Source organism: Mobula birostris, chromosome 11 (assembly GCF_030028105.1).
Source record: "Mobula birostris isolate sMobBir1 chromosome 11, sMobBir1.hap1, whole genome shotgun sequence".
In the NCBI taxonomy this organism is placed as follows: domain Eukaryota; kingdom Metazoa; phylum Chordata; class Chondrichthyes; order Myliobatiformes; family Myliobatidae; genus Mobula; species Mobula birostris.
In genome coordinates, this window is record NC_092380.1 from 35,412,497 (window position 1) to 35,440,044 (window position 27,548).

At 45.0% G+C, this 27,548-nt stretch overlaps 1 protein-coding gene across 1 annotated transcript; it reads left to right on the forward strand.

Annotated features, from left to right (window-relative positions):
• Positions 1–83: 83 nt before the first annotated feature.
• LOC140205478 (galectin-2-like) lies at positions 84–27,325 on the forward strand. Its single transcript, XM_072273087.1, has 4 exons — positions 84–167; positions 7,117–7,193; positions 7,896–8,067; positions 26,540–27,325. Exons 1-4 carry the CDS (start codon positions 162–164, stop codon positions 26,684–26,686), a joined length of 402 nt encoding a protein of 133 aa, XP_072129188.1. The 5' UTR covers positions 84–161; the 3' UTR covers positions 26,687–27,325.
• Positions 27,326–27,548: the final 223 nt, after the last annotated feature.

The window sequence follows — 27,548 nt, forward strand, 5'->3', positions numbered from 1 at the left end:
TAAAATTGCAGTCACAGATTAAAAGCAGATTTGAAACCGTTACGAAAGCAGATCAATCATTAACAGCTGGAAGGACCTTCTGGTTTTTATCTGCTTCCGTCCCTTTGTACCATAATTTCTTCACGGTCTTCACCTCGCCAAGCTCCCGGAGAGACTCAGCAATGACGGTGAGTAGGGGACGTGGGAATGCCACGATTACGGTCAGACAGTCCCTCAGGATCAAGATTGACCTGCTGCCACTGCAGCTGTGGGGAGTGAAAGACGCTTGTGTGTGAATTGTGTTAATGAAGGCTGGTTGTTACACAGCGCACAGACTGGGCCAGAGGCAAAATGACTGGACACTAAGCTTTGCAGTGTACACACACATTTATTTATTGAGATACAATGCAGAGTAGGCCCTGGCCCTTCTGGTACTTCAAACCACACCACCTGACAACCCCCGATTTTTTCGCAGCCTGATCTCGGGACAACTTACGATGACCAATTAAACTCCGATGTCCTAAGCTGTAATAGAGTCTCGCTAATTACTACACTACTGTGGTGCCCACACCCACACACAACACATACACACACACACACCAACACACTGACACAGACACGCACGCACACACACCAACACACTCACACACACACACACACACACACACACAAACACACTGACGCAGACACACACACACCAACAACACTGACACACACACACACTCTGACGCATGCACACACACCAACACACTCTCTCTCACACACACACACACCAACACACACCAACACACTGACACACACACACACTCTGACGCACGCACACACACCAACACACTCTCTCTCACACACACACACACAAACACACTGACACACACACACCAACACACTGACACACACACGCACACACACCAATACACACCAACACACTGACACACACACACACACACACACCAACACACTGACACACACACACCAACACACTCACACACACACACCAACACACCAACACACTGACACACACACACCAACACACTCACACACACACACACACACACACACACACCCCTTCACCACTCTTTACTTCCCGCTGCCTCCCTCAGTCTCTCCATTTCCTTGGCCTCCCTCACTCACGGTCACTAGCCCTCTGCCTTCTTACCCCTTACCCCTCCTTTTCCAACCACATGGCCCATCCCCTGCAGCCAATGGCCATTTACCGTCTCTCAGAGTTGAGGCTCTCCCCTCAACCATCCCTCCCCACTTCTCCATAGTCCCAGCATCTGCAGCTATATAGATTGTTTCTAAAAGTAGTGATGAAAGTTGCTACTACCTCCCTATTATTTATGCAACTGGTCAACAGTTGTACACTGGACTCTACCTGAGTGACAGAGAAGGTGTTGAAGGAGGGGAGCCAGTACTGCATGTCATCCCAAACAAAAGTCAGCTTTCTTCACCATGTATAACTACATGTATTAGGAATTTATTGTGGTGTGCTGATCGGGGCGTGACATGCTGAAGGGCCTCAGCCTGAAACGGCGACTGTATTCTCTTCCATAGATGCTGCCTGGTCTGCTGAGTTCCTCTAGCATTTTGTGTGTGTTGCTCGGATGTGTTGCTCGGATTTTCTGCATCTGCAGATTTTCTCTTGTCAAGGGGTGATATGTAATGAGGACATCATGATGGTGTAGTGGTTAGACGCAACAGTATCACAGCCTGGGGCGTCGGAGGTTGGAGTACAATTCCAGTGTCCTTGTAAAGAGTTTGTACGTCCTCCCCATGAATGCATGGATTTCGTCTGGGTGCTCTGGTTTCCTCCCACAGTCCAAAGATTAATAGGTTAATTGGTCATTGTAAACTGTCCTGTGATTAGGCAAGGGTTAAATTGGTGGGTTGCCGGGTGGAGTGGCTTGGTCCATACCATATCTCTAAATGAATAAACAAAAAAAAAATTCAACAATTATAAAGAGTAAAGAATTATTTCAAACCAAAGTTAGAGGTTAAAATAAGGGGTTACAAAGGAGGACTATGACATTTTCTGCGCCTTGTCATGCCTTGCGCATTGCAGTACTGTGTTCTTTGTGCCTTGTCATGCCCTGCGCGTTGCAGTACTGCATTCCCTGCACCTTGTCATGCCTTGCGCATTGCAGTACTGCGTTCTTTGTGCCTTGTCATGCCCTGCGCGTTGCAGTACTGCGTTCTTTGTGCCTTGTCATGCTCTGCGCGTTGCAGTACTGCGTTCTTTTGCCTTGTCATGCCCTGCACGTTGCAGTACTGCGTTCTTTGTGCCTTGTCATGCCCTGCGCGTTGCAGTACTGCGTTCTTTGTGCCTTGTCATGCCCTGCGCTTTGCAGTACTGCGTTCTTTGTGCCTTGTCATGCCCTGCGCGTTGCAGTACTGCGTTCTTTGTGCCTTGTCATGCCCTGCGCATTGCAGTACTGTGTTCTTTGTGCCTTGTCATGCCCTGTGCGTTGCAGTACTGCGTTCCCTGCACCTTGTCATGCCTTGCGCATTGCAGTACTGCGTTCCCTGTGCCTTGTCACGCCCTGCGCATTGCAGTACTGTGTTTCTCGTGCCTTGTCATGCCCTGTGCGTTGCAGTACTGCGTTCCCTGCACCTTGTCATACCCTGTGCACTGCGTTCCCTGCCATTGGACTTCACTGTAGATCTCATCCTCCCAGTATGCTGGAGGAAAGGCCCCAGTTTGTGATTCTTGTTTGTGCCACCGGAACCAGACTCTTGAGGTCACGAGAGTGGAAGTGCCCCAGTGCAGCATCTTTTCCACTTTAAAAACTCTCCCTCACAGGTCTCCTGTCATCATCCAACAAGATAGACAACCACCATGGGTGGACCAATAGTAATTCTCTCACTTCAGTGCAAAGTACAGCAGATTGTTTCAAGAACTGACTCTCTAAGGCATGACCTTGTCGTTGACTGTACAAAAGCATTCTGCCTCATTCTCCTTCACCACAGAGTGCTCTGAACTATGGTTCTATTTGTGCTGCAGGAAATTGCAACCTCCAATTTACACAAAGATGCCACAATGGATGAGGAAGTAATGAGAAAAATATTTGGCTTGCAAAGTTGACTGAAGACTAAATATTGACTGGTACACGTCTCAAAAAAGTGCTGTGAATCAGAATCAGAATTAGGTTTTGTTCAAGTGCAAGTTTAATAGTCATTCAACCATCCAGCTAAATGAACCTGCATTCCTCCGGCAGCAAGATGCTAAACAGCACATACAGGCACAAAAATAATATTAGCACAAGTCTCTGAGTGGCATGGCCTAGAGACTGATGGTGCATGGGATGTTGTTCTTGAGTTATGTTTCTGCAAGAACAAGCATGTCACAGTTCCTCATCAAAAGCTAATGCACACACAGACAAACACAATCCGGCTTATCTCATGTCCAGAGTCCAGTCCAATCCATTAAAATGGTATAAGTCACTATAAGAAGTATAAAAGATTTAAATAGTGCAAAAAAGAGCACAAAAAAGAGCCATTTTCCTTATATTCATGTATTGCCTAGGAGAGCCAACATCATGCATGTCTAATGGAGGCATGAGTGACTGCAGATGCTGGAAACTGGAAGAGAAAAGCAAACTGCTAAAGGTACTCAGTGGGCCAGGCAGCATATATGGAGGGACATGGACAGTCAACACCTGCCAGCTCTTTCCCACCCCTCCCGATCACCTCTTTATACCGGCTTTCTCCACATGAAGGGTCTCAACACAGAACGTCCACTGTTCACTTCCCAGCCCAAATGCTGCCTGACCTGCAGAGTTCCTTCAGCAGTTTGATTCTTGTATCATGTCTGTAAATATCACTTGACAAAACACTCCCTTTAGAATCTAAAGTGATGGTAGGACAAGATACTGTGTGTGTTTGCTCTGACACATCACCAACATTGGAAGTTTAGGTGTTGGGTGATAAGGGGTGGCAGCAAAACAATAGAATACTTTGTAATAAACAGTAGACTTTGGCCTTTAGCAGTAAAAATTGTTGAGCAGCTTTTGTAGGTGGGTGGCCAGTAGCGTGATGGTTAACGCAATGCTTTACAGTGTTAAGATTGGGTTTCATTTTCACCACTGTCTGTAAGGAGTTTGTACATTCTCCCAGAGACTGCATAGGTTTCCTCCGGGTGATCCGGTTTCCTTCCACAATCCAAAGATGTGCCAGTCAGTAGGTGAATTGGTCATTGTAAACTGTCCCGTGATTAGTCTCAGGTTAAATAGGTGAGTTGCTGGGTGGTGCTGCTCAATGGGCCTGTTCCGCACTGTATCTCGAAGTAAGCTAAAGAAATGCCAGGAGAATGATGACACTTGCGGGCTACCCCCAGCATATTCGTATATTCACTGCCTGCTTCGATGTACATGTGACAAATCTTTCCAGTGTACTTGGTAAATTCAAAAGGAGCCCAAACCAAGGTACAGGTGAGCTTATAGGGATCCATTAGGATTTCTGACTTGGTGCCCACAGCTGTCTATGGCAATGATTTCCACATATTCACCACCCTCTGGCTAAAGAAGCTAAAGGTACGTCCCTCTATTCTAAGGCTGTACCCTCTGGTCTTAGACTCTCCCACTCCACGTCCATTCTATCAAGGCCTTTCAGTGTCCAGTAGGTTTCAAAGAGACCTCCTAGCATCCTTCAGGAGTCCATCGTCCAGGCTCAGAGACATCAACATTCCTCTGATAAATACGTATTTTGTAGTAGAATTCCAAGAGTGCTTCACAGTAACGTTATGAAACTTTGTGAAACTCTGGTTCTGTGGGCTGTGTAAGTCTAGGGAAGACAACCTCTGGCCCCACCAAATGTCCTGATGAAGGGTCTCAGCCCGAAACGTCGACTGTACCTCCTCCTAGAGATGCTGCCTGGCCTGCTGCGTTCACCAGACTTTGATGTGTGCTGTGTGAGATTGAGGTGTGAGCTCACCTGAAACCCCCGGTTTATGTGGCTGCTGTGTCATTTGTTACCCTGTTACAAATCAGTACTATGGAATAACAGACAGTACACCGCATACAATTAAACAATTTAGCTTTATAATTCTTAATTCGACTAAAGGGTTAGTAAAGAAAAAGCAAAAAGAAAAGGGCCCATTTTAATGAAACAGTCTAATGTGTACAAGTTAGAGCCCACAGTTTCCCTTCGCTGATCCTCCTTCCATCTCCCTGGCTTTCGTCGGATCATGGCCCTGCTCCGGGTCAAATCCCTTCTCTCCAGCGTCTTCTACCTTCATTCCCGCCGATCCAAAAGACCCAGCTCACACACCGGTGTCAGGCACACAAAACGCAAAACATACTCCCTTCATTGGACGGCTCACATTCCGAAGCACCCATTTTCTCAAACCATAACCCAGCACTGCTTCTACAGAAAGACCATTACACCAGCAGTGAAACCTTTCCCAGGGCGTTATATTTGCATGAGGGGATCAAAAGACAAAGAATTGAAAGGTTTGGGGTTGGGGGAAGTAACTGATTCTCAGGGGTGTGTTAAAGAATGGGAATAATATGGTGAGAAACCAAGATATAGGGGAACCATTTTGCGGCTTTGAATCAGAAAATGAAAGTGCAACCATTGGTGGAAAGATAATTAAAAATTAAAAATGGCTCAAGAGGTTCCAATCAGAGTCCTGCAGGCAAGATTATTCTTTGGATTAATTCAAGATCCATACAAACATGTAACTTCACGATTGTTCTTTTGTTTTACATTATTGTTCTTTAAGGAACATGCACTTCCTAGCCGATCTATATCAGTTAGTGTTCCACTGTTACAGCGTCAGTGGCCCGGGTTCAATTCCTGCTGCTGTCTGTGAGGAGTTTGTACGTTCTCCCTGTGACTGAGGGCATTCCCTGGATTCTCCAGCTTCCTCCCACATTCCAATGATATATGAGTTAGTTGGTCACATGGATGTAAGTGAGCAGAGCAGGCTTGTTGAGCTGTATGTCTATATGGAAAAAAATAAAACTTTATACTCGCACATCTCCTTTGGACTTTTCCCCCTCTCATCTTAAATGCAAGCCCTCAGATGCCTCAACCCTGGGGAAAAGATAGCTGCTGTTTCTCATTATTTTATACATTTCTATCAGGGCTTCCCTCAGTCTCCGCCACTCTGGAGAAAACAATCCCAGCTTGTCCATAAACATGAGAGGCTTTGCAGTTGCTGGAAATCTTGAGTGACTCACACAAAATGCTGGAGGAACTCAGCAGGTAAGGCAGCATCTATGGAGGGGAATAAACAGTTTGTGTTTCTAGGCAAGGCCATTAGTCCTTATAGCATCAACCCTCTAATCAAGCTCGTTTCTTGGTTTCTAAGATCATCCATTTCCAAGATGAGCTTTATATTTAGATTCCTGGATTGAAATTAATCTTTGTTATCTCTGCATCAATGAGCCAGAACTAAATCATTGTTTAGCACACCTGGGAAATGTGATTTCACCTTCAACTCTTTAATACTTCAGCACAAGTCAATTAACTCAGATCCCTTTGATTGTGTAAGTGTGAAATAGGCACAATGGCCATTTTATTAGTACCGCAGTGTGGTCTTCTGCTACCATAGCCCATCCACTTCAAGGTTCAATATGTTGTACATTCAGAGATGCTCTTCTGCACACCACTGTTGTAACGTGTTGTTTTTTGAGTTACTCTCGCCTTCCTGTCAACTTGAACCAGTTTGGCCATTCTCCTCTGACCTCTCTCATTAACAAGATGGTTTCCCTCACAGAACTGCCACTCTCTGGGTGGTTTTTGTTTTTCACACCATTCCCTGTAAACTCTGGGGACTGTTGTGCATGAAATTCCCCCAGGAGATTAGCAGTCTCTGAGATACGTCTGGCACAAGCAATCAAAGTGACTTAGGTCATATCTCTTCCCCTATCTGATGTTTGGTCTGAACAGCAACTGAACTTCTTCACCTTGTCTGCATGCTTGTTTGCACTGAGTTGCTGCCACATGATTGGCTGATTAAATATTTGCATTAATGAGTGGGTGTGCAGGTGTCTGTGATAAAATGGCTGCTGAATATATTTGTCCAAGTCCTCTGCTGATGTGGGCATTAGTCAGAGTTTTGTTCATTAAGTTCATTAAGTATTAAGTCAAAGAAATAGTTATATAATAATGTTTTCTTTCCCATGTCAAAAACAGCTTGAAGTCCACAACATCAAAATGAAGGTCGGAGACACTCTGAAGATTAAAGGGAAGGTTTTAGATGATGCCAACAGGTGAAATAAACATTTTCTTCTTCCTTCATCCTCTTTTTCTCCCCACAGAGTTAACATGGCAGTGCTGCCATCAATGAACTCGACTGAAAACTCGCACTCATTCGTCAACTACACTTTATTTTAATTGTGCACAAGGTGAACAGCAAGGCTCCTGTCACGCTCACTGTTCTGAAGTCTGAACACAGGAATGCCATCTTTATATAGAATTAACTAGCAGTTATAGATATTGACCATTTGGTAAACTTCGGTAAACCATGTACAGTTGAATTCTTTATTTGCAAAATAGTGGCCATTCACAATAGAGGTGTCAATAGAAACTACAAGCTAATACTTTGAAGCTTGTGAAGTAATTGTTCCTTAGTTACTGTACATTGCTTACTCTTCCATTACATTCTTATTTCCTCCCCAGTAACCAAAATGGCTCTGGCTGCTCTGCTGTGCAAAGGGAAGTTATTATCTTCAAAGACCTTCCCTGCCTGCTCTGTCTTCACTCTATAGATGTATAGATATATATATATATAGGCATTTTATTTTAATTTTTTTACACAGCAAGATTGATCTTGGAGCAGGTTGAGGGTTTGGCACAACATCATGGGCTGAAAGGTCTGTACTGATCTGTATTCCACTGATCACCAACGTGTATGACCACTTTGATTAACTCCTAACTCTCTGCTTGACTCTGCTGCTTCTCTCCATCCACAGGTTCTCATTGAACCTTGGGAGCAACTGGGAAAACATTGCTCTGCACTTCAACCCCCGCTTTGACGATGCTAATGACGGGGCTGTGATCGTCTGCAACTCGAAGTGTGACAACTGCTGGGATTCTGAGCAGAGGGAATCAAACTTCCCCTTCGCCAAGGGGGAAAAGTTCAAAGTAAGTGATGAGTCAGGCGTACTGCTCTCAGAAAGGGGAAGATTACAACTTGACACTGAATTTCCTGTTGCAAAGTCAAACTGAAAGGCAAGTTTATTGTCATATCACCAAGTCAAAATTCATGGCAAATTTATTACATATATGTCACCATATACAATCCCGAGATTTGTTTTCTTGCGGGCATATTCAGTAAATCCAATAACCATAATAGAAGACAACAAATTGTGCAAATACAAAAAGAAAAATAAAACAATAAATAAGCAATAAATATCAGGAACATAAGATGAAGAGCCCTTGAAAATGAGTGCATAGGTTTGAGAACTGTTCAGTGATGGGTCAAGTGAAGTTATACCCCCTGGTTCAAGAGCCTGATGATTGAAGAACAAACTGTACCTGAACCTGGTGGTGTGAGTGCTGAAGCTCCTGTACCTTCTTTCTGATGGCAGCCTGAGAAGAGAGCACAGCCTGGGTGCTGGGGTCCCTGATGATGGTTGTTGCTTTCCTGCAAAAGCGTTTCATGTCGACGTGCTCAATGGTTCAATGCAAAACTTACTTGCAGCACATCACAGGCACTTAGCACAACACTCGCAAATAAATATTAGTTCATCATAAATTATGCACTATTATACATAAAACACAATAAAAAACAAAGTCCATTGTCGTGCAAAGTGATCACAGTGTTGCTATACTGAGGCAGAGATTAGGTTTTTGCTGGTTGATTCAAGAATCAAATGGTTGAAGGAAAGTAGCAATTCCTGAACCTGGTGGTTTGGAACTTCAGGCTTCTGTACCTTCTGCCTGATGGTAGTGGTGAGAAGATGGCATGACCTGTATGGTGAGGATCTTTGATGATGGATGTTGCCTTGCCTTCTGTAGATACTGCCGATGGTAGGGAGGGATGTATTGGGTTAAGTCCTGCACTCTCTGCAGCTCCTTACATTCCTGCACATTTGAATTGTCACACCAGAGCACGACGCAACCAGTCAGGACACTTCAACAGTACATCCGCAGAAGTTTGATAAAATGTTTCATTGACAAGCTGAACCTCCTCAACCTTCTGAGAAAGTAAAAAACTTCCCATGTGCTGGGCCCAGGATTAGCGCAGGAGTATTTTAAAGCTACTGACTCTCTCTCTTGCCAATCTGCCAGTGTAGTCTGGTGCACTTTCACCCTCCTTCCTCCTCCTGAACTGTCAAGACTTTAGCTTTACTGACATTCAGCGAGAGGCTGTTGTTGTGGCACCACTCAACCAGACGTCCTATCTCACTCCTGAATGCTGACTCATCACCACCTGTGATTTGTCTAACTACAGTGGTGTAATGGGCGAATTTGTATATGGCATTGGAGCTGTGTCGTGTGTATACAGGGAACAGAGCAGGGGGCCAAGTACACAGCCCTGAGGTGCACCTGTACTGGTGAACACATAAAGTCAGAGAATGTACGAATTCGGTACAGCAGCAGGACCAGTCCACTCGGCCCCTCAATGCTGTCCCACCAATCAATGGTATCATGGCTGATCTGACTACGATCTCAAGTCTGAATTTGTATCAAGCTGTTATAACTCTTCCCCCCTTTGCTTATCCATCTTCATTCACCTTAAATTATGCAAATTTCCACTGCCCTTTGGGGAAGAGAATTCTAAAGATTCACAGTGCCCCCCCCCCGACATTAAAAAAAATGCCTTTTATGTCGAAAATAGGAAATGCCCAATTTCTTATCAGTGATCAAAAGGAGCTTGAGGAGACTTGGTATGTCATCAAAGACTGTAACAAATTTCTGCAGGGGTACCACGGAGGGGTTGCACCCCTGCCTGGAATGGAGGTCCCAATGCACAGAATCAAAATAAAGCTGCAGAGGACTGTAAGCTCAGCCAGCATCATCACAGGCACAACCTTCCCCACTGTAGAGGACATCGTCAAGAGAAAGTGCCTGAAGAAGGCTGCATCCATCACCATCTGGAGCATGTCTCTTCTCATTACAACATCAGGGAGGAGCTACAGGAACCTGAAGACCCTCACTCAACGTTTTAGGAACAGCTGATTCCCCTCCACCATCAGATTTCTGAACCGTCCATGAATCCATGAACACTACCTTGCTGTTCCTTTTTTGCATTTTTTTTATTGTAACATACTAATTTTTATGCCTCGCACGGCTGCCACAAAACAACAAATTTCATGACACACATCAGTGATAATAAACCTGATTCCGATTCAGAACTCTTAATTCTAGATTATCTCTCAAGATGAAACATGCTGTCCTCATCAACTCAGTTAAGGATCCTGTAGCAAACCGTCTAGACAGAGAATAAGAACATAAAAAATAGGAGCAGGAATCAGCCATCTGGCCCGTCAAGCCTGCTCCGCCATTCAATAAGATCATGGCTGATCTGGCCATGGACTCATTTGCACCTACCTGCCTTTTCCTCACAACCTTTAATTCCCCTACTATGGAAAAATCTATCCAACCTTGCCTTAAATATACTTACTGAGGTAGCCTCCACTGCTTCATTGGGCAGAAAGTTCTGCAGATTCACTCCTCTCTGGGAAAAGCAGTTTCTCCTCATCTCCGTCCTAAATCTACTCCCCCGAATCTTAAGGCTATGTCCCCTAGTTCTAGTCTCACCAACCAGTGGAAATAACTTTCTTGCCTCTATCTTATCTATCCCTTTCATAACTTTATATGTTTCTTTAAGATCTTCTCTCATCCTTCTGAATTGAATCGAGTACAGTCCATGGCGACTCAATTTCTCCTCATAGTCTAACCTTCTCATCTCTGGAATCAACCTGGTGAACCTCCTCTGCACTGCCTCCAAAGCTAGTATATTCTTCCTAAAGAGTAGTCAATAGAGCTTACTTAATGCAAGGCAAGGAACAACTACAGAGACTATTTCAACAGTACACTAGAAAGGCAGACTGCAGAGTGCAGCAAAGAATCTTCAAAGTCTACTTATAGAGTCTGTATGAATAACAACACATCCAATCCATGGCTGACGCGGCTTCATTTTCACCCAATAGGAGTGTGGTTCTTTTATCAGCAAAATGCCATGGATACGTACAAACACAGAGCAGTATAGCACATTACAGGCCGTTCAGCTCTCTATGTTATTTATTTATTTAGAGAAACAGCACAGAACAGGTTTCGAATTGCATAGCCTGCAACCCACAACTTAATCCCAGCCTAATCATGGGAGATTCTACAATAACCAATTGACCTACTAACCAGTATCTCTTTAGACTGTGGGAGGAAACCCATGCATTCCACAGGGAGGGTGTATAAACGCCTTACAGAGGACACTAGGATCGAACTCTGAACTCCGACACCCCAAGCAGTAACAGTGTCGCACTATCTGCTACGTTACCATGATGCCCATCAAAGCTACTCCAAGATCAGTCTGATTCTTCCCTCCAACGTAACCCTCCCTTCTCTGAAGATCATCACCTTGTCGTGGTGGAGAGGCTTGCGAGTTCCTGAGATTCTGGAAGTGTTTTGTTTGGAGTTTACCCATCTGGTGCCTGGCTCCTGGCAGGATCACCCGTGGCAGTAAGGTCAAGAGGGAGGTTCCAGACAACGAGTGATCCAACCAAAACCTCAACGGTAGATCTGCTGGAAGAGGATGATGTAAAACAATGCCGATACAGGCGGAGGAAGGCTGCAGCAGTGAAGGTTTCTCAGTCACCTTGCATTCCATGCACTGTTCCCTCTAAGCTGTGTGGATGCGCAGCCCTGGTGTAACTGGAATGCCCCTGTGCACAGAGCCTTTGTTGCTGCACAGCTGGAGTTTTCTTTTATATTATGTCTTATTAAGGTGCCACAGGCCATGTAAAAATTTCCTGCTCAAAGCAATGGTTAGTCTGCACAACTGTAAAAAATTTAGAGGGAACATTTGTTCGATGCCACCGAACCCTGACCATAATCTCTCACGGCTACCAAAGTTCAAAGTACATTATCAAAGTATGTGTACATTATACAACCTTGAGATTTGTCTCTTAAAAGGCAAGCACAAAACATAGAAATGCAAAGGAACCCGTATAAAAATGATTGTCAAGCACCCAATGTGCAGAGAGAAAAAAAACAAATCATGCAAACAATAAACGTAAGCAAATAGTGTTCTGAGTTGAAGTCCACAGAGAGAGTCTGTCCATGGACCCTTAGTTCAGCGTAGAGTGGAGCAGCGAGCTGAACTGGCCCGGCCCTCGCCCGTGCATCAGCCTCCCCACGTTAAACAAAGTCATACAGGTGTTCTCCATTAAGGGAGTAATAGACAACTCCTTCGGAGAACATCACACTCAACTCAGGCGCTTGCACTACACAGCCCTCCATTTTTCTTTCCTCCCGTGCTTACCCAAGAGTCTCATAAATGCCCCTGATGTAGCTGCCTCTACCACCATCCCTGGCAGCTCGTTGATAAATATTTTGTGAGGGCTGATCAGAAAATGTCAAGTTATTTATTTAGTGATAGTGTGGAGTAGGACCATCCCAGCTAGGCCATCCCAGCAGCCCCCGACAAACCTGAGTAACCCTAGCCTAATGATGACCAATTAACCTACCTGGTTTGTCTTTGGACTATGGGAGGAAAGCGGAGTACCCCAGAAAAACCCATGCGCTCCTTGGGGAGGACATTTAGAGACTCCTTACAGGAGGGTGCCGGAATTGAACTCGGAACTCTGAGCTGTAACCGCTACACTACTGTGGCACCTAGTTGTTCATGTTTTGCCTGGAGGCACATTGTCTCTCTGTAGACCAGGTTTGCTGGCTCTTTCTCTGATCTCAGCTCTCCTGCAGCAACGAGGGTGGGATAACAGAGTCTGGCAGCAGAGAGGGGTGCCTCATTATAACCAAAGTCTGGTTTAACGACCTGGAGAAGTAAGTTCAAATGCCAGCATGCCTACTGGGGAATTTTTCAGTTCATTAATTAAAATAAATAAACTCTCGTGACTATTAAACTTGCAACTAAGAATTTCTTCAAGGAAGGGAATGTGCTGTGTTGAGCCATTCTAGACTGCATGTCACTCTAGTTCCACGTGTAATTGAAGAGAATGGTTTGCTGGGGTTAGTTTGCAGATCTGTTAAGAGTCCACCAGTTCTGGCCACCTCCTCACAGGAAGGATATGGAAGCTTTAGATAGAGTATTGGAGAGACTTACCGGGATGCTGCCTGGATTGGACCATAAGATCATGGGACATAGGAACATAATTAGGTCATTTGGCCCATTGAGTCTGCTCTACTATTCAATCATGGCTGACTTACTTCAGACATGAGTAAACTAGAAAGCGTGTCTTATGAGGAAGTGTTGAGGGAGCGAGGGCTTTGCTCTTTGGAATGAAGGAGGATGATGGGTGGCTTGACAGAGGTATGCAAGATGATGAGAGGCATAGATCAGGTGGACAACCAGAAACTTTCCCAGGGTGGAAATGACTAATTTGAGGCGGATAATTTTAAGGTGAGTTTTAGAAAGTATAGGGGGATATCAGGGGTAAGTTTTTTTTAACACAGAGTATGATGGGTGCCAGGGATAATGGTGGAGGCAGATATGTTAGGGTCATTTAAGAACACTGAGATAGGCACATGAATGATAGAAAAAATGGATGGTTATGTTGGAGGGAAGGGTTAGGTTGACCTTAGATTAAGTGTTAAGGTTGGCTCAATGTTGTGCTCCAAAGGGTCTGAGCTGTGCTGTAGTGTTGAATGTTCTATGTTCCACTCCATGGATGGTCTGGAGTCATGCACAGGCCAGATTAGGTTAGGAGGACAGACCTCCTCCCCTGGAGGACATCTGGTGAACCAGATAAGACTTTATGACCCCACCTTCCCCACAAAGCTTAATTAGAGCATAGAAAACCGACAGCATAATACAGGCCCTTTGGCCCTCAATGCTGTACCAAACATGTCCTTACCTTAGAAATTAACTAGGGTTACCCATAGCCCTCTATTTTTCTAAGCCCCATGTACCTGTCCAGGAGTCTCTAAAAAGATCCTATCGTATCTGCCTCCACCACTGTCACTGGCAGCCCATTCCACACACTCACCACTCTCTGCATAAAAAACCCCTGACATCTCCACTGTACCTACTTCCAAGCACCTTAAAACTGCGCCCTCTCGTGCTAGCTGTCTCAGCCCTGGGAAAAAGCCACTGACCATTCACACGATCAATGCCTCTCATCATCTTGTACACCTCTATCAGGTCACCTGTCATCCTCCGTCACTTCAAGGAGAAAAGACTGAGTTCAGTCAACCTATTCTCATAAGGCATGCTCCCCAATCCAGAGTGTCCTATGGACTTGGACCCCAAGATCCCTCTGATCCTCCACACTGCCAGGAGTCTTACCATTAATACTATATTCTGCCATCACATTTGACCTACCAAAATGAACCACCTCACACTTATCTGGGTTGAACTCCATCTGCCACTTCTCAGCCCAGTTTTGCATCCAATCAATGCCCCGCTGTAACCTCTGTCAGCCCTGCACACTGTCTACAACACCCCCAACCTCTGTGTCATCAGCAAATTTATTAACCCATCCCTCCACTTCCTCATCCAGGTCATTTATAAAAATCACAAAGAGTAGGGGTCCCAGAACAGATCCCTCAGGCGCACCACTGGTGACCGACCTCCATGCAGAACATGACCCGTCTACAACCACTCTTTGCCTTCTGTGGGTAAGCCAGTTCTGGATCCACAAAGCAATGTCCCCTTGAATCCCATGCCTCCTTACTTTCTCAATAAGCCTTGCATGGGGTACCTTATCATATCTGAAATCCATATACACTACATCTACTGCTCTATCTTCATCAATGTGTTTAGTCACAACCTCAAAAAATTCAATCAGGCTCATAAAACAGAACTAATTTAATTCTCCCAGCAACTATGGTGAATTTCACCTCATGTTCACAGATCAATAACCCAGGTCTCTGGTTAACAGCCCAGAAACTTAACCACTGATCCATGTTGTATTTAAAATCAATCAATCTGACAGATGACTAATGTGAGGTCATCAGTCCAAAACACTAACCGTGACTTTGCCTCTCCATCCATACTATTGTACTAGTAGACTTGTAGGTTCATAGAGTCATACAGCGCAGAATTAGGTCTTCAGTATCAGACAAATTCCTGACTGAACTAGAGACATAGTCATAGAGTGTGAGAGCACAGGAACAGGCCATTTAGTCCATCAACCCACACCTTCATCTTCATCTCATCTTCTCCATCTTATTATTATTTCTTCTTTTGTACTTGCACAGGTTGTTGCCCTCTGCACACTGTTTGGATACCCTAGTTGGGCTGTCTTTCAATGATCTTATTACAGATTTATGGAGTACGCCTGCAAGAAAATGAATCTCAGGGTTGTATATGGTGACGTAAATGAACTTTGATAATAAATTTACTTTGAACTTTGAACCTAGACCAGAGCCTTCCATACCCCTTCCATCCATGTACTTATCCAAACTTCTCTTGCAATTGAACCTGCATCACCACTTCTGCTGGCAGCTCGTTCCACACTTCTTCACCCTCCGAACGAAGTTCCCCCTTGAATATTTCACCTTTCACCCTTATCTGTGACCTGTAGTTCCAATTTTACCCGGCCTCAGTGGAAATGTTGTGGCATGGATGAAATCACTGGAGAGACAGTCACTGGTAGATACAAAGCAGCTTATTCGACACAACAAGGTACAGCAGGCATCATACGGACGGAGACGTTTTCGGTAGAAAGGTCTGCTAGCCCAATGTGGGCTTGATATTTATATGCTAAACACAAAGGCAATCGCTGCTTAAAAAGTTATAGATAATGCATAGACAACGCCTCCTTTTGAAGCTACCTACAAACATCACACCTCCTAATTTTATCCTTTCCTTCCGACGCCAACATGTCTGGGTTGGTATCTACAGCCTTTAGGAATGTAAGTTAAATCCACAATACATTTATTTGGCATTTTACGTGCTAACATAGAAGACAATTAATATTTATAAAGTATAGATAATACTGTCTTCGAAACTATAGCATCTGGTCAAACTACGACGCCAGAAGCATCTGGTATTCATACCTTTTTAGGAAGCGCATTGTTGTCGACTCAATCCACAGTCAAATAGAAGTCTGGTGGTCAAAGTCATTTAAGTGTAAATGCATCATCTACCCAAAAACTCACTCTAACAGTCCCTCATCTTGGCCCTCCTGGCCAAAAATTAAATTTGTATCAGAAAAGGCCAACCTAGGAGGATCTGCTCAAATAGGGCTGCAAAAATGCCCTGTCTCGAAATTCCACCCCCCCTCCCAATTTTATGTGCCTCGATATTTATCCTAGCATTATCACTACCTACCAAATGTTAAACAGAGAGGCTGTTCCAAGCCCTTAGGAAATGCAGCTCCTTTCGTGTGTCTGTCAGCTCTTTCCCTGCAGGCTGACTGCAGCTTAATCACATTCCTTTGTCTTCAGCCCTTTGTCCTCTGGTTGCTGAAACTCTCCCTCCAGGAGCACCCACAGGCTCTCTCATCGATGTACAGGAAGGGGTTGGGGTGGCCTCTACGTAAATGCCTGCAAGGACCTCTCCCCGGTGGCACCCTCTTCTGAACTGTCTGGTTGATCACTGGCTCAACTGCTGAAAAGGGCCCAGCTCCTCAGACTCGGGGTGACTGCTTCCAGATGCCGTGTGCAGTCTGAAATGCCATCGAAGCGGTGGAACTTGCCGTCTCTGCTTTAACTCAAAAATCCCTCCCCGTCTATTTCCCAATACTTTTCTGTACTATGCTATAAAATTAATCATCTACCTTCAGCAACCAGCCTTCTTTACAGAGTACCATCACACTTTAGCAGGCTATTCATGGTTTTCCAACACGTTCTCAGTGTCTTCTGCCACGTTCTCGGTGTTTCCTGCCTTTGTGTTTCCTCCGGATATGTTTTCATCAGCTGTGATCAGGTCTGCCATGGCCGGCTGGTGTTCCTCTCTTAGGTTCTCTGTAATTACATGGTTACTGGGTACACTTGGTCCCCCACTCTGTCTGTGGGAGCAACAAGAGGGTGAGTTGTATGCTTTAACCTGAGTCCAGTGTTTCCACTGGCTGCCTCGTCGAGTCTGTACACAGACACACGTATCATTGGTTAAGAGTACAGTCTGTGCTCCTATCCACCTGGGGGAAAACCCCGGCCTTTCTGGCAGCACACTCACCATGTCTTGGTCGCTGGGCTGTGGAAGGACTATCCTCTTTCCCCTAGCCCTCTCTGATTAGCGATTCGCCGTTGTTGTTTCGCTCGGTCCTTTAATACTTTAGGTTGGTTAGAAAGATCTTTCACGTATTGTGTCATTCTATCCCTGTAAACCCCAGGCTCTCCGCAACCCGTAATTACCCCATGAGGGAGTTGCATTGTTCGCCCCGTCAATAATTCGTAGGGGCTGAGACCCAACGTACGGTTCGGGGTTGACGCAATCTCATCAGGATTCCTGGTAATATTTATGGTTTTTATATTGCTATATTTATACTCTATTCTTGGTTGGTGACTGTGACGAAAACCAATTTCCCTCAGGATCAATAAAGTATGGCTATGACTAACCCATGTCTTTCCTGTCACAGCTATAGCTTTGGCTAACGCATTCTTGATTGTTCGGTTCATCCTTTCTACCATCCCTGAACTCTGGTGGTGGTAGGGTACGTGGTACCACAGTCGAATCCCTAGCAGTCAGCACATTTCCTTCATCACTTTCACCGTGAAATGTGCTCTCTGATCTGAATTCAACTGAACTGGGGTTCCCCACCTTGGGAGGATTTCCTGAACTAGGATCCATGCAGCGGTGCGGGCGGTGCAGTCCCTCGTTGGGAAAGCCTCTACCCACCGAGTGAAGTGATCCATTTGGCAGGGGCCTGTGAAGTCTATCTGGATGTTTTCCCAGGGTCCCCTTGGCCGAGGCTGATTTGCCAGCTGTAGCTTTCCGCCCTTACCAGGGTTATGCTGGGCACAAATGATACAACGGTGGCAGAATTTCTCAACATCCCCGCCCATCCCTGGCCACCACCAGTCCTGCTGGAGGGTTGTGATCATGCTCTGCCTTCCGTGATGCATCACCCCATGATATAACTTCAGTAGTATCTGTCTAATACAGGGTGGGGCCACCGCAACTCTTTCCTCCCCGTGTGTCCAGCACCCATCTGATCCCCCCTTTGCTCCTTTTCTCCTCCATTTTTCCTTCTCTTCTGCCTCTACCTCTTCATATAATTTTACTAAGCTGGCTTCTGTCGTTTCCTCCTGCACACTTGCAATTTCAATTGCCTCTTGTTCCTCTCTTGCCTTATTCGCAGTAACGTCTGCCCTAGGAGGAACTGGGAAAACTTTATGCTCTGGAGTGGCCACAGTCTCTCTGAGTATTCCCTGGTGTTTTTGTTCCTTTGATATACCCTGTACAGCAGTCAGTGTGTCAGTTTGTATAGGGTCCTGCTTAGGGGGTTTATACAGACCCTCCTCTATTTTAACTGGGTCTATCTTTACTCGACCACAATCTTGCTTGTGTGTAGCTGGGAACTGCTGACACGGTAACCCATAGACCCCATCCGGGCTGCAGTCTCTGGTGATTGGGGCAGCTGCAACTATGCTAGGCAGGTTGTGTATTCAAAGCAACACTCTCAACACGCTGGAGAAACTCAGCAAGTCGGCAGCATCCGTGGAAAAGATCAGTCAACGTTTCGGGCTGGAACCCTTTGTCAGGACTGTAGAGTGAAGGGGCAAAGCAACATTCACAACATGCTGGAGGAACTCAGCAGGTTGGGCCACTGCGTAGTGTTTACGATTCGCTACTCCACTGCATTTGTGGTTACGATTCGCTACTCTGCTGTGTTTGTGGTTACGATTCGCTACTCTGCTGCGAAGTCTCTTCGAGGTATGCCTAACCTGAAGGAATTTAAATCTTCTCTTCGACGGCAGTTCAGTGAGACCCTCTCTCACTGCTCCCCCTCTGTGATCTCCGCCTGTCTCCGACTCTTCCACCACATCCTCACCCAGACCTGCTGCTACAGCCACATCTCCTTTCTGGGAATGTGTACCCATTGTGTTTTCCCGTATTCTTTCTTCACCTTTCCTGCCTATCACCCCCCTGCCTCCCCTCCCCCACCCCTTTATCTTTCCCCTTACTGGTTTTTCACCTGGAACCTACCAGCCTTCTCCTTCCCACCCTCCCCTCACCTTCTTTATAGGGCCTCTGCCCCTTCCCTCTACAGTCCTGATGAAGGGTTCTGGCCCAAAACGTCGACCGATCTTTTCCACGGATGCTGCCTGACCTGCTGAGTTCCTCCAGCGTGTTGTGAGGTTGTGTATTCTGTTGGTTGCATGTGTTCGCTGCCCCTGACTCGTCCATATTATTCCTCCCTTTCCCGAACCTATAACAGCTCCTGCTTCCCGTAGGGACGTCTATTCCAAGGATCGTGCCCTCATCATTTGGACATACCCAGAAATACACTGGAAGCTGCACTCCCTCGATTTCTAGTATCTGCGATTGGCTTCTTTCTGCTTTTACTGTTTTCCCTCCTACACCCCTGATATAACTGGCCTGTCCGATTGTTGGTAAGGGTAAGTCTGTTATCGATACCGATGCCCCTGAGTCCACTAACATATTGCATTGCCGTCCCCCTAACAATGCCGTTGTCACCAGCGCTGGCAGTGGAGCCCGCTGCCACATCTTTTCCTGCCCTAAGAGGTGCCGTTACTAGCTCTTTGATCTGATTGACAGTCAGACTGGTTGCTGATGGGGTGAGTGACTGCGTGTCTGCCATAACTTTCACCTGGGTTTTCCCCCTCCCTTTTGGACACTGTCTCCAGCCATGTCCCAGTAGGCCACAGCTGTAGCATAACAACTCCTTCACTGTCTTATACCTAGTCCGGCAGTCCTTTGCTAGGTGCCCTGGCTGCCGGCAAGCAAAACAAACTCTCCGGGACATCACAACAGCTGCATCCACTACACAGGTGTCCTCCGCTTTTCGAACGTTCACCTTTTGAAATCTCACTGTTACGAAAGACCTACATTAGTACCCTGTTTTCGCTAACAGAAAGTGTTTTCACTGTCACAAAAAAAATCAGCGCGCGATAAAAAATCAGCGCGCGCCCCGAGCAGCCGCTCTCCCCCTGGATTTGGAACGGCATTGCTCTAACATGTACCTGTGAGCAGCCATTTGCAAGATGAGCTCTGAGGTATTGGAAAAGCCTGAAAGAGCTTGTAAGGGTGTTACACTTAGCGTAAAACTAGACATAATTAAGTGTTTTGATCGTGGTGAACGAAGTAAGGACAATGTTAGTTTGGCTTGTGGAAACTGACAAAGATGATGTTGAAGAGGTTTTGGCATCCCATGACCAAGAACTGGTAGATGAAGAGCTGATGTAATTGGAAGAGGAAAGGATAACAATCGAAACCGAATGCAGTAGCGAAATCAATGTGAAGCTACTGCGTGAGATCTTCGCTGCAATGATAAAGTACGACTTTAATTTTGAAAGGGTACGTAGGTTTAGGGGATATTTGCAAGATGGTTTGAGTGCTTACAAAGAACTGTATGATAGAAAAATGCGCGAGGCTCAGCAGTCAAGCAAGCCTTCCATCTCAGCCACAGCAGACGACGAACCTCAACCTTCGACATCGAGGCAGGCAGTCATAGGAGAAGATGAGCCGCCTGCTCTAATGGAAACAGACGACGATGAGATGACACCCCAGTGTCCCACCACCCCAACCCCCGGGCCACGGACAGATACCGATTCGCGGAGAATGCAGCGGTAGCCGGGAGGCAAACAGAACATCTTTAAGAAAAAAGCCGAAATAAACATGCTAATTAATTAAGTGCCACCCGACACGTAAATGTCGGCCCAGATGAGAGGCGATGCAATCGGCAATCGGCTACTGATCTGGGCCGACAATTATGTGTCGGGCGGCACCTAATTAATTATCATGTTTATTTCGGCTTTTTTCTTAAAGGTGTGCTGTGTGCCTTCCAGCTACCGCTGGACCCCTGCGTGCTTCGCGGCAATGTATCGGTCGGCGGCCTGGAGGGTGGGGGCCACTGCACCACCCCAGCCTGCGATGACTCAGTCTAACACACCATCATCAGTGTGCTCTGCGCTGTCTTCCCAATTCCGGTAAGTGATACTACACTGTGCACACATTATTTCTACTTTATATAGACTGTGTATTTTTATGCGTTACTTGGTATGATTTGGCAGCTTCATAGTTTAAAAGTTACTGGAAAGAGTGTTTCTGCCAATAGCGCTTGCGTGAGATTTTCACTTCGGCGAACAGTGCCGGCAATGATTGTGGAAAAGTATTTCTACTTTATATAGGCTGTGTATTTATCATATTATTCTTGCTTTTACTATATGTTACTGTTATTTTAGGTTTTATGTGTCATTTGGCATGATTTGGTTGGTAATTTTTGGGTCTGCAAACACTCACAAAATTTTCCCATATAAATAAATGGTAATTGCTCCTTCGCTTTACGACATTTCGGCTTACGAACCATTTCATAGGAACGGTCCACCTTCGGATGGCGGGGGAAACCTGTACCCATTTTACGATTTCTCTTGCCTTTTCTTTGGTCTGTCTCACTGGCCCATGAAACCATCTCACAGTAGTTGGAGCCCACCATTATGCCTAATTCTAAACCTTCCTGGTGGGCTGAGCTCAGACCTTCCTTCAGCATTTTTAGGAAGACTGGGTCGTCCTTACCTGGATTATCCAACCCTGAATACTCCTCATATGCTCGGTATTTACGTTCTGCATGATCCATGGCTGTCTCGTCAGCCCTTTGGGTCACTGTCATTATCATTCCCCAACCACTCTCGCCTCCCCCCAGCCACTGCCTCACTTCCCCTTTAAAAGAGCGATATCTTTCTTCATTACTGGTGCTCCCGGTAGTTGCCCATGTACCATCCCGCACTCCCTGGGCCATCCTGTCCTACATAAGGCAGAGATTGATAGATATCTGAGTAGCCAGGGCATCAAAGGTTATGGTGAAAAGGCGAGGGGGGGTGGGACTAAGTGGGAGAATGGATCAGCTCATGATAAAATGGCGGAGCAGACTCTATGGGCCGAATGGCCGACTTCTGCTCCTTTGTCTTATGGTCTTATATTCCTTGGGCACTTGGCTTTCACTAACACGTGTATATCTTTAGGGTGCATCTGGTGAATTTCAACTATTTCCTCAAGCTTGCGCCAGAATTCTGAATTCCCACAGGCGACTTTAAGTGAGGGCAACTCAGACAAGATGCTCTGTTTCTCCCCGGGGTTGAAGGGCTTATGAATAGTCGTAATCAAGGTCAAGGGTTGGCTCGGATCATCAGGGTTCTGAACTTGATGTTGCCTGACCTCAACAGGTGCCATTCTGGTAGATCTATCTGGGTAAAACCTCTCCGAGGTTACGCAAAATATCATAGATGGGTAGCAGTTAAACAGTACATACTTAAAACTGCAGAGTATGTATTCCACAATCTGCCACTTTTGAGTACCCGAACTCATGATGCCTGCTGTATTCCTTTGCATCACACTTGCAAACGCATACACTAAAATGCAGCTCCCCGAACGAGTATACACGCCCCTACTCTGGCGTTTCGAACCGTACCGTTGGTTACCACCTTTCACAACTGGTGGTCCAAGTCTCATCAAGTTAACCAAGTTAACATGCAAAGATTCCTCACATACATAAACACACATGCACACGCGCACACTACTTTTATATCCACCAGTCCAGCTCTCCATGTTCGTGATACCTCGTGTCCCGTGCACCACTGACCAAACAGATCCAAGTGTGAGTGTATTTTAGAAAAATACTCACCAACTTAGACTGACGAAGGGTCTCGGCCTGAAACGTCGACTGCACCTCTTCCTAGAGATGCTGCCTGGCCTGCTGTGTTCATCAGCAACTTTGATGTGTGTTGCACCAACTTAGACTGCTGGGAACGCTGGCCACACGACGGGTCATGAAGTATCCCACTCCTGACACCAAATGTTGTAGCATGGATGAAATCACCAGAGAGACAGTCACTGGTAGATACAAAGCAGCTTCTTTATTCGACACAACAAGGTACAGCAGGCATCATACGGATGGAGACGCTTTCGGTAGAAAGGTCTGCTAGCCCAATGTGGGCTCGATATTTATATGCTAAACACAAAGGCAATCGCTCCTTAAAAAGTTATAGACAATGCTTCCTTTTGAAGCTACCTACGAACATCACACCTCCTGACTTCATCCTTTCCTTCCGACGCCAACATGTCTGGGTTGGTATCCACAGCCTTTAGGAATACAATTAAATCCACAATACATTTATTTGGCATTTTACGTGCTAACATAGAAGACAATTTATATTTATAAAGTATAGATAATACTGTCTTCGAAACTACAGCATCTGGTCAAACTACACGCCAGGAGTATCTGGTATTCACACCTTTTTAGGAAGCGCATTGTTGTCGACTCAATCCACAGTACTTTGCCAGATAGAAGTCTGGTGGCCAAAGTCTTTTAAATGTAAATGAATCATCTACCCAAAAACTCACTCTAACAGAAAGAGCCTACTTGCATTTACCCTATCTATATCTGTCATAATTTTGTATACCTCTGTAACAAATTCTCCTATACTCCAGGGAATAAAGACCTAACCTATTCCACTTTTCCCAATAACTCAAGTCCACAAGTTGCAGCAACATCCTTGTAAATTTTATCCACACTCTTCCAATCATATTGATATCTTTCCTGCAGGTTGATGATCAGAACTGTCACAATATTCCAAATTCGGCCTCACCACCATCTTTCATAACTTCAGCATAACATCTCATCTTCTGTACTCAATACTCTCTATAAAGGCCAATGTGCTAAAAGCTCTGTGACCCTATATAGCTGTGATTCCACCTTCAAGGAATCACAGATCAGTATTCCCAGATCCCTTTGTCCCAGGCCACACTCCTCAGTGGCCTACCTTCACTGTGTAAGACCTATCTTGGTTTGTCCTTCCAAAGCACCTCATACTAGTCTGCATTAAATTCCATCTGCCCCATTTTTTTCTGAATTTGGCCTATATCTTTCTAAACCTTTTAAATGTAACTGCCTTTTAAATGTGCACATCTCTACCACTTCCTCTGGCAGCTCGTTCCATATACCCACCATTCTCTGTGTGAATAAATTGCCTCATGGGGCCATTTAAATTTTTTCCTCTCTCACTTTAAATCATAGCTCTGGACTCCTCTTATCTCTGCCCTTCATGATTTTGTAAATCACTATAAGATCACCCCTCAACCTCTAATACTTAATCCTAGTCTATCTAGCCTCCCCTCATAATCGAAACCTTCCTGTCATGGTAACATCCTTGTAAATCTTCTTTGCACCCTCCCCAATCATTCTAACATTTACGTTTACTGCCAATTTCCGGTAATCTACACTTAGTGGGCATTTTATAAAGTCGCTATTGAGTGTATGTTCATGGCCTTCTGCTGCTGTACCCCACCCATCCACTTCAAGGTTCGATGTGCTGTGCGTTCAGAAAACATCCGGGGAAAAGTTGAGAGAGCTAGGGCTTTCCTCTTTGGAGCGATGGAGGATGAGAGGTGATTCGATAGAGGTATATAAGATTATGAGAGGAATAGATAAGACTGGACATCACCCCGAGGGCAGTAATACTAGAGGATACTATTTAAAGTGGCTGGAGGAAAGTTCGGGGGTGATGTCAAAAGTTGGCATTTTACACATAGTGCTTTACACTGGAACACATTGCCAGGTTTAATATAGAGGCTGACTCTACAGGAGCATTTAAGAGATGCTTAAATAAGCACATGGGTGTATGAGAAATGGAAGGTTGTGGGCGGTATAGGACGGAGTGGTTATCTTGATTGTGGAGTCAATCAGTACAACAATGTGGGCTGAAGGCACTGTATTGTTCTATGTTCTATGTCCAGTCCATCACGGGTAAAGTCCTTCCCACCATTAAGCACATCTACATGAAGCATTGTCGCAGGAAAGCAGCAACCATCATCAGGGACCCCCCCCCCCCCCCCCAGCTACGGGGACATGCTCCCTTTTCACTGCTGCCATGAGGAAGAAGATGCAGTAGCTTTAGGACTCACACCACCAAGTTCTGGAACAATTATCAGCCCTCAACCATCAAGTTCTTGAACCAAGGGTGAAAATTTCACTCAACTTCACTTGCCCCATCATTGAACTGTTCCCACAACCTATGGACTCACTTACAAGGACTCTTCATCTCATGTTCTTGATATTTATTGCTTATTTATTTATTCCGCAAGTGGAACAGGTCAAAAGCTTTAAGTTTCTTGGGGTTAATATCACAAATGATCTGACTTGGTCCAACCAAGCAGAGTTCACTGCCAAGAAGGCCCACCAGTGCCTTTACTTCCTGAGAAAACTAAAGAAATTTGACCTGTCCCCTAAAACCCTCACTAATTTTTATAGATGCACCGTAGAAAACATTCTTCTAGGGTGCATCACAACCTGGTATGGAAGTTGTCCTGTCCCAGACCGAAAGAAGCTGCAGAAGATCGTGAACACGGCGCAGCACATCACACAAACCAATCTTTCGTCCTTGTACTCACTTTACACCGCACGCTGTCGGAGCAGTGCTGCCAGGATAATCAAGGACATGACCCACCCACCCAGCATACTTTTCATCCCCCTTCCCTCCAGGAGAAAGTTCAGGAGCTTGAAGTCTCGTATGGCCAGATTTGGGAACAGCTTCTTTCCAATAGTGATAAGACTGCTGAACGGATCCTGATCCGGATCGGGGCCGTACCCTCCAAATACCCAGACCTGCCTCTCGGTTTTTTTTGCGCTACCTTACTTCACATTTTTCTATTTTCTATTTATGATTTATAATTAAAATTTTTAATATTTACTAATTTTTACTATTTTTAATATTTAATATTTGTAATCCAGGGAGTGGGGAGCACAGAATCAAATATCGCTGTGATGATTGTACATTCTAGTACCAATTGTTTGGCGATTATAAAGTATAAAGCATTTTTCTGTCTTTCTGTTTTTATGTGTTCAGTTTGTTGTCTTTTACACAGTGGTTGAACACCCAAGTTGGTGTAATCTTTCATTGATTCTGTTATGGTTATTATTCTATTATGCATTCATTGAATATGCTCACAAAATGAATCTCAGGAGTGTATATGGTGACATACTGTTATGTGTACTTTGTTAATAAATTTACTTTGAACTTTGATTTCTATGTTCCATGTTCTCTTCGGTCTTCCCTGTTTGCAACTTAAAACACATTTGTGTTTTTTTCCACTCTTCCATTTCTGTTGGTCATCAACCTGAAATGATTATCTCGTTCCTCTTTCCACAGATGCTGACTAATCTACTGGGTATATGCAGTCATTCTTTTGTTTCATAACAGATAATTTACCCAAGCAAGGATGTAAGCTCATTCTCTCTGACCATAAAAGTCATTTTGTGAGTTGAAATAGGGCCATCTCACTCAAACTATTGTTTTATTCTTTCCACAGCTATGCATCACTTTAAAGGAAGACACCTTTGAGATTACACTCTCCAATGATTGCACCATCGAGTTCCCCAACCGGCTGTCTCTGGATACAATCAACTTCCTCTCTGTGGCTGGAGATGTCAAGTTTGATTCCTTCGGTTTCAAATAAGTTGTTTGTGTAGAAAATTATAATGAACAGACGCCAGAGAAAATGATTCATTAATTCTCCAACAGAGAATGATTCAAGCAAACTTACAGTCATATGGAACATTCAAAGCAGATGATGCAATAGTTTAATTACATTTGAGATTCTGATTTCAAATAAAGTCCAAACTTCTGGAATATGCCTGTTAAATATGATAAAATTAATGTGTTCACTTTTAATTTTCTTGGTCAGGAAGACAATTCAAACTTTCAAATTGTTATTGTTCCTTGTATATATCGGATGGTGTACACTAAGAATACATACCCAGCAACACTGTAGTTGGGGTGGTATGGTAGTGTAGTGGTTAGTGCAATCACTTTACAGCGGCAGCTGGAAGTTCGGGGTTCGACTCCCACTGCTGTCCGTATATTTTCACTGTGATTGCCTGTGTTTTCTCCAGGAGCTCCAGTTTCTTCCTACATTCGAAAAAGATACACAGGTTAGGGTTAGTGAGTTGTGGGTATGCTATGTTGGCCCTGGAAGCGTGGGGACACTTGCAGACTGCTCCCAGCACAGTCTTTGCTGATTTAATTTGATGCAAACAATACATTTCACTGTAAGTTTTGATAGATATGTGACAAATAAAGCTAATCTTTATCTTTATCTAAGGCTAATTAGTGTGGTGAAAGGGGAAAAAAAAAGTGACAATTGCAGGAGGAAGTTTTCTTTTGAGTTTGGAGCCAAGCGGAGTTTAGCTTTATTTACTAGTGGTAAGGATGGGCTCCCTCACCTCTGCCCCTCTGACCCTCAACACAAGTGCCCCTCAGGATTGTGTCCTGAGTCCCCTCCTTTACTCCCTTTACACCAACAACTGTGCTGCCACACA

What these genes read in the sequence shown, in the direction of transcription:
- LOC140205478 (XM_072273087.1), top strand. An exon ending in GTTTTAGATGATGCCAACAG is followed by an intron (nt 7,194 to 7,895) that starts GTGAAATAAACA and finishes CTCCATCCACAG; the next exon opens with GTTCTCATTGAACCTTGGGA. An exon ending in CCAAGGGGGAAAAGTTCAAA is followed by an intron (nt 8,068 to 26,539) that starts GTAAGTGATGAG and finishes TTCTTTCCACAG; the next exon opens with CTATGCATCACTTTAAAGGA.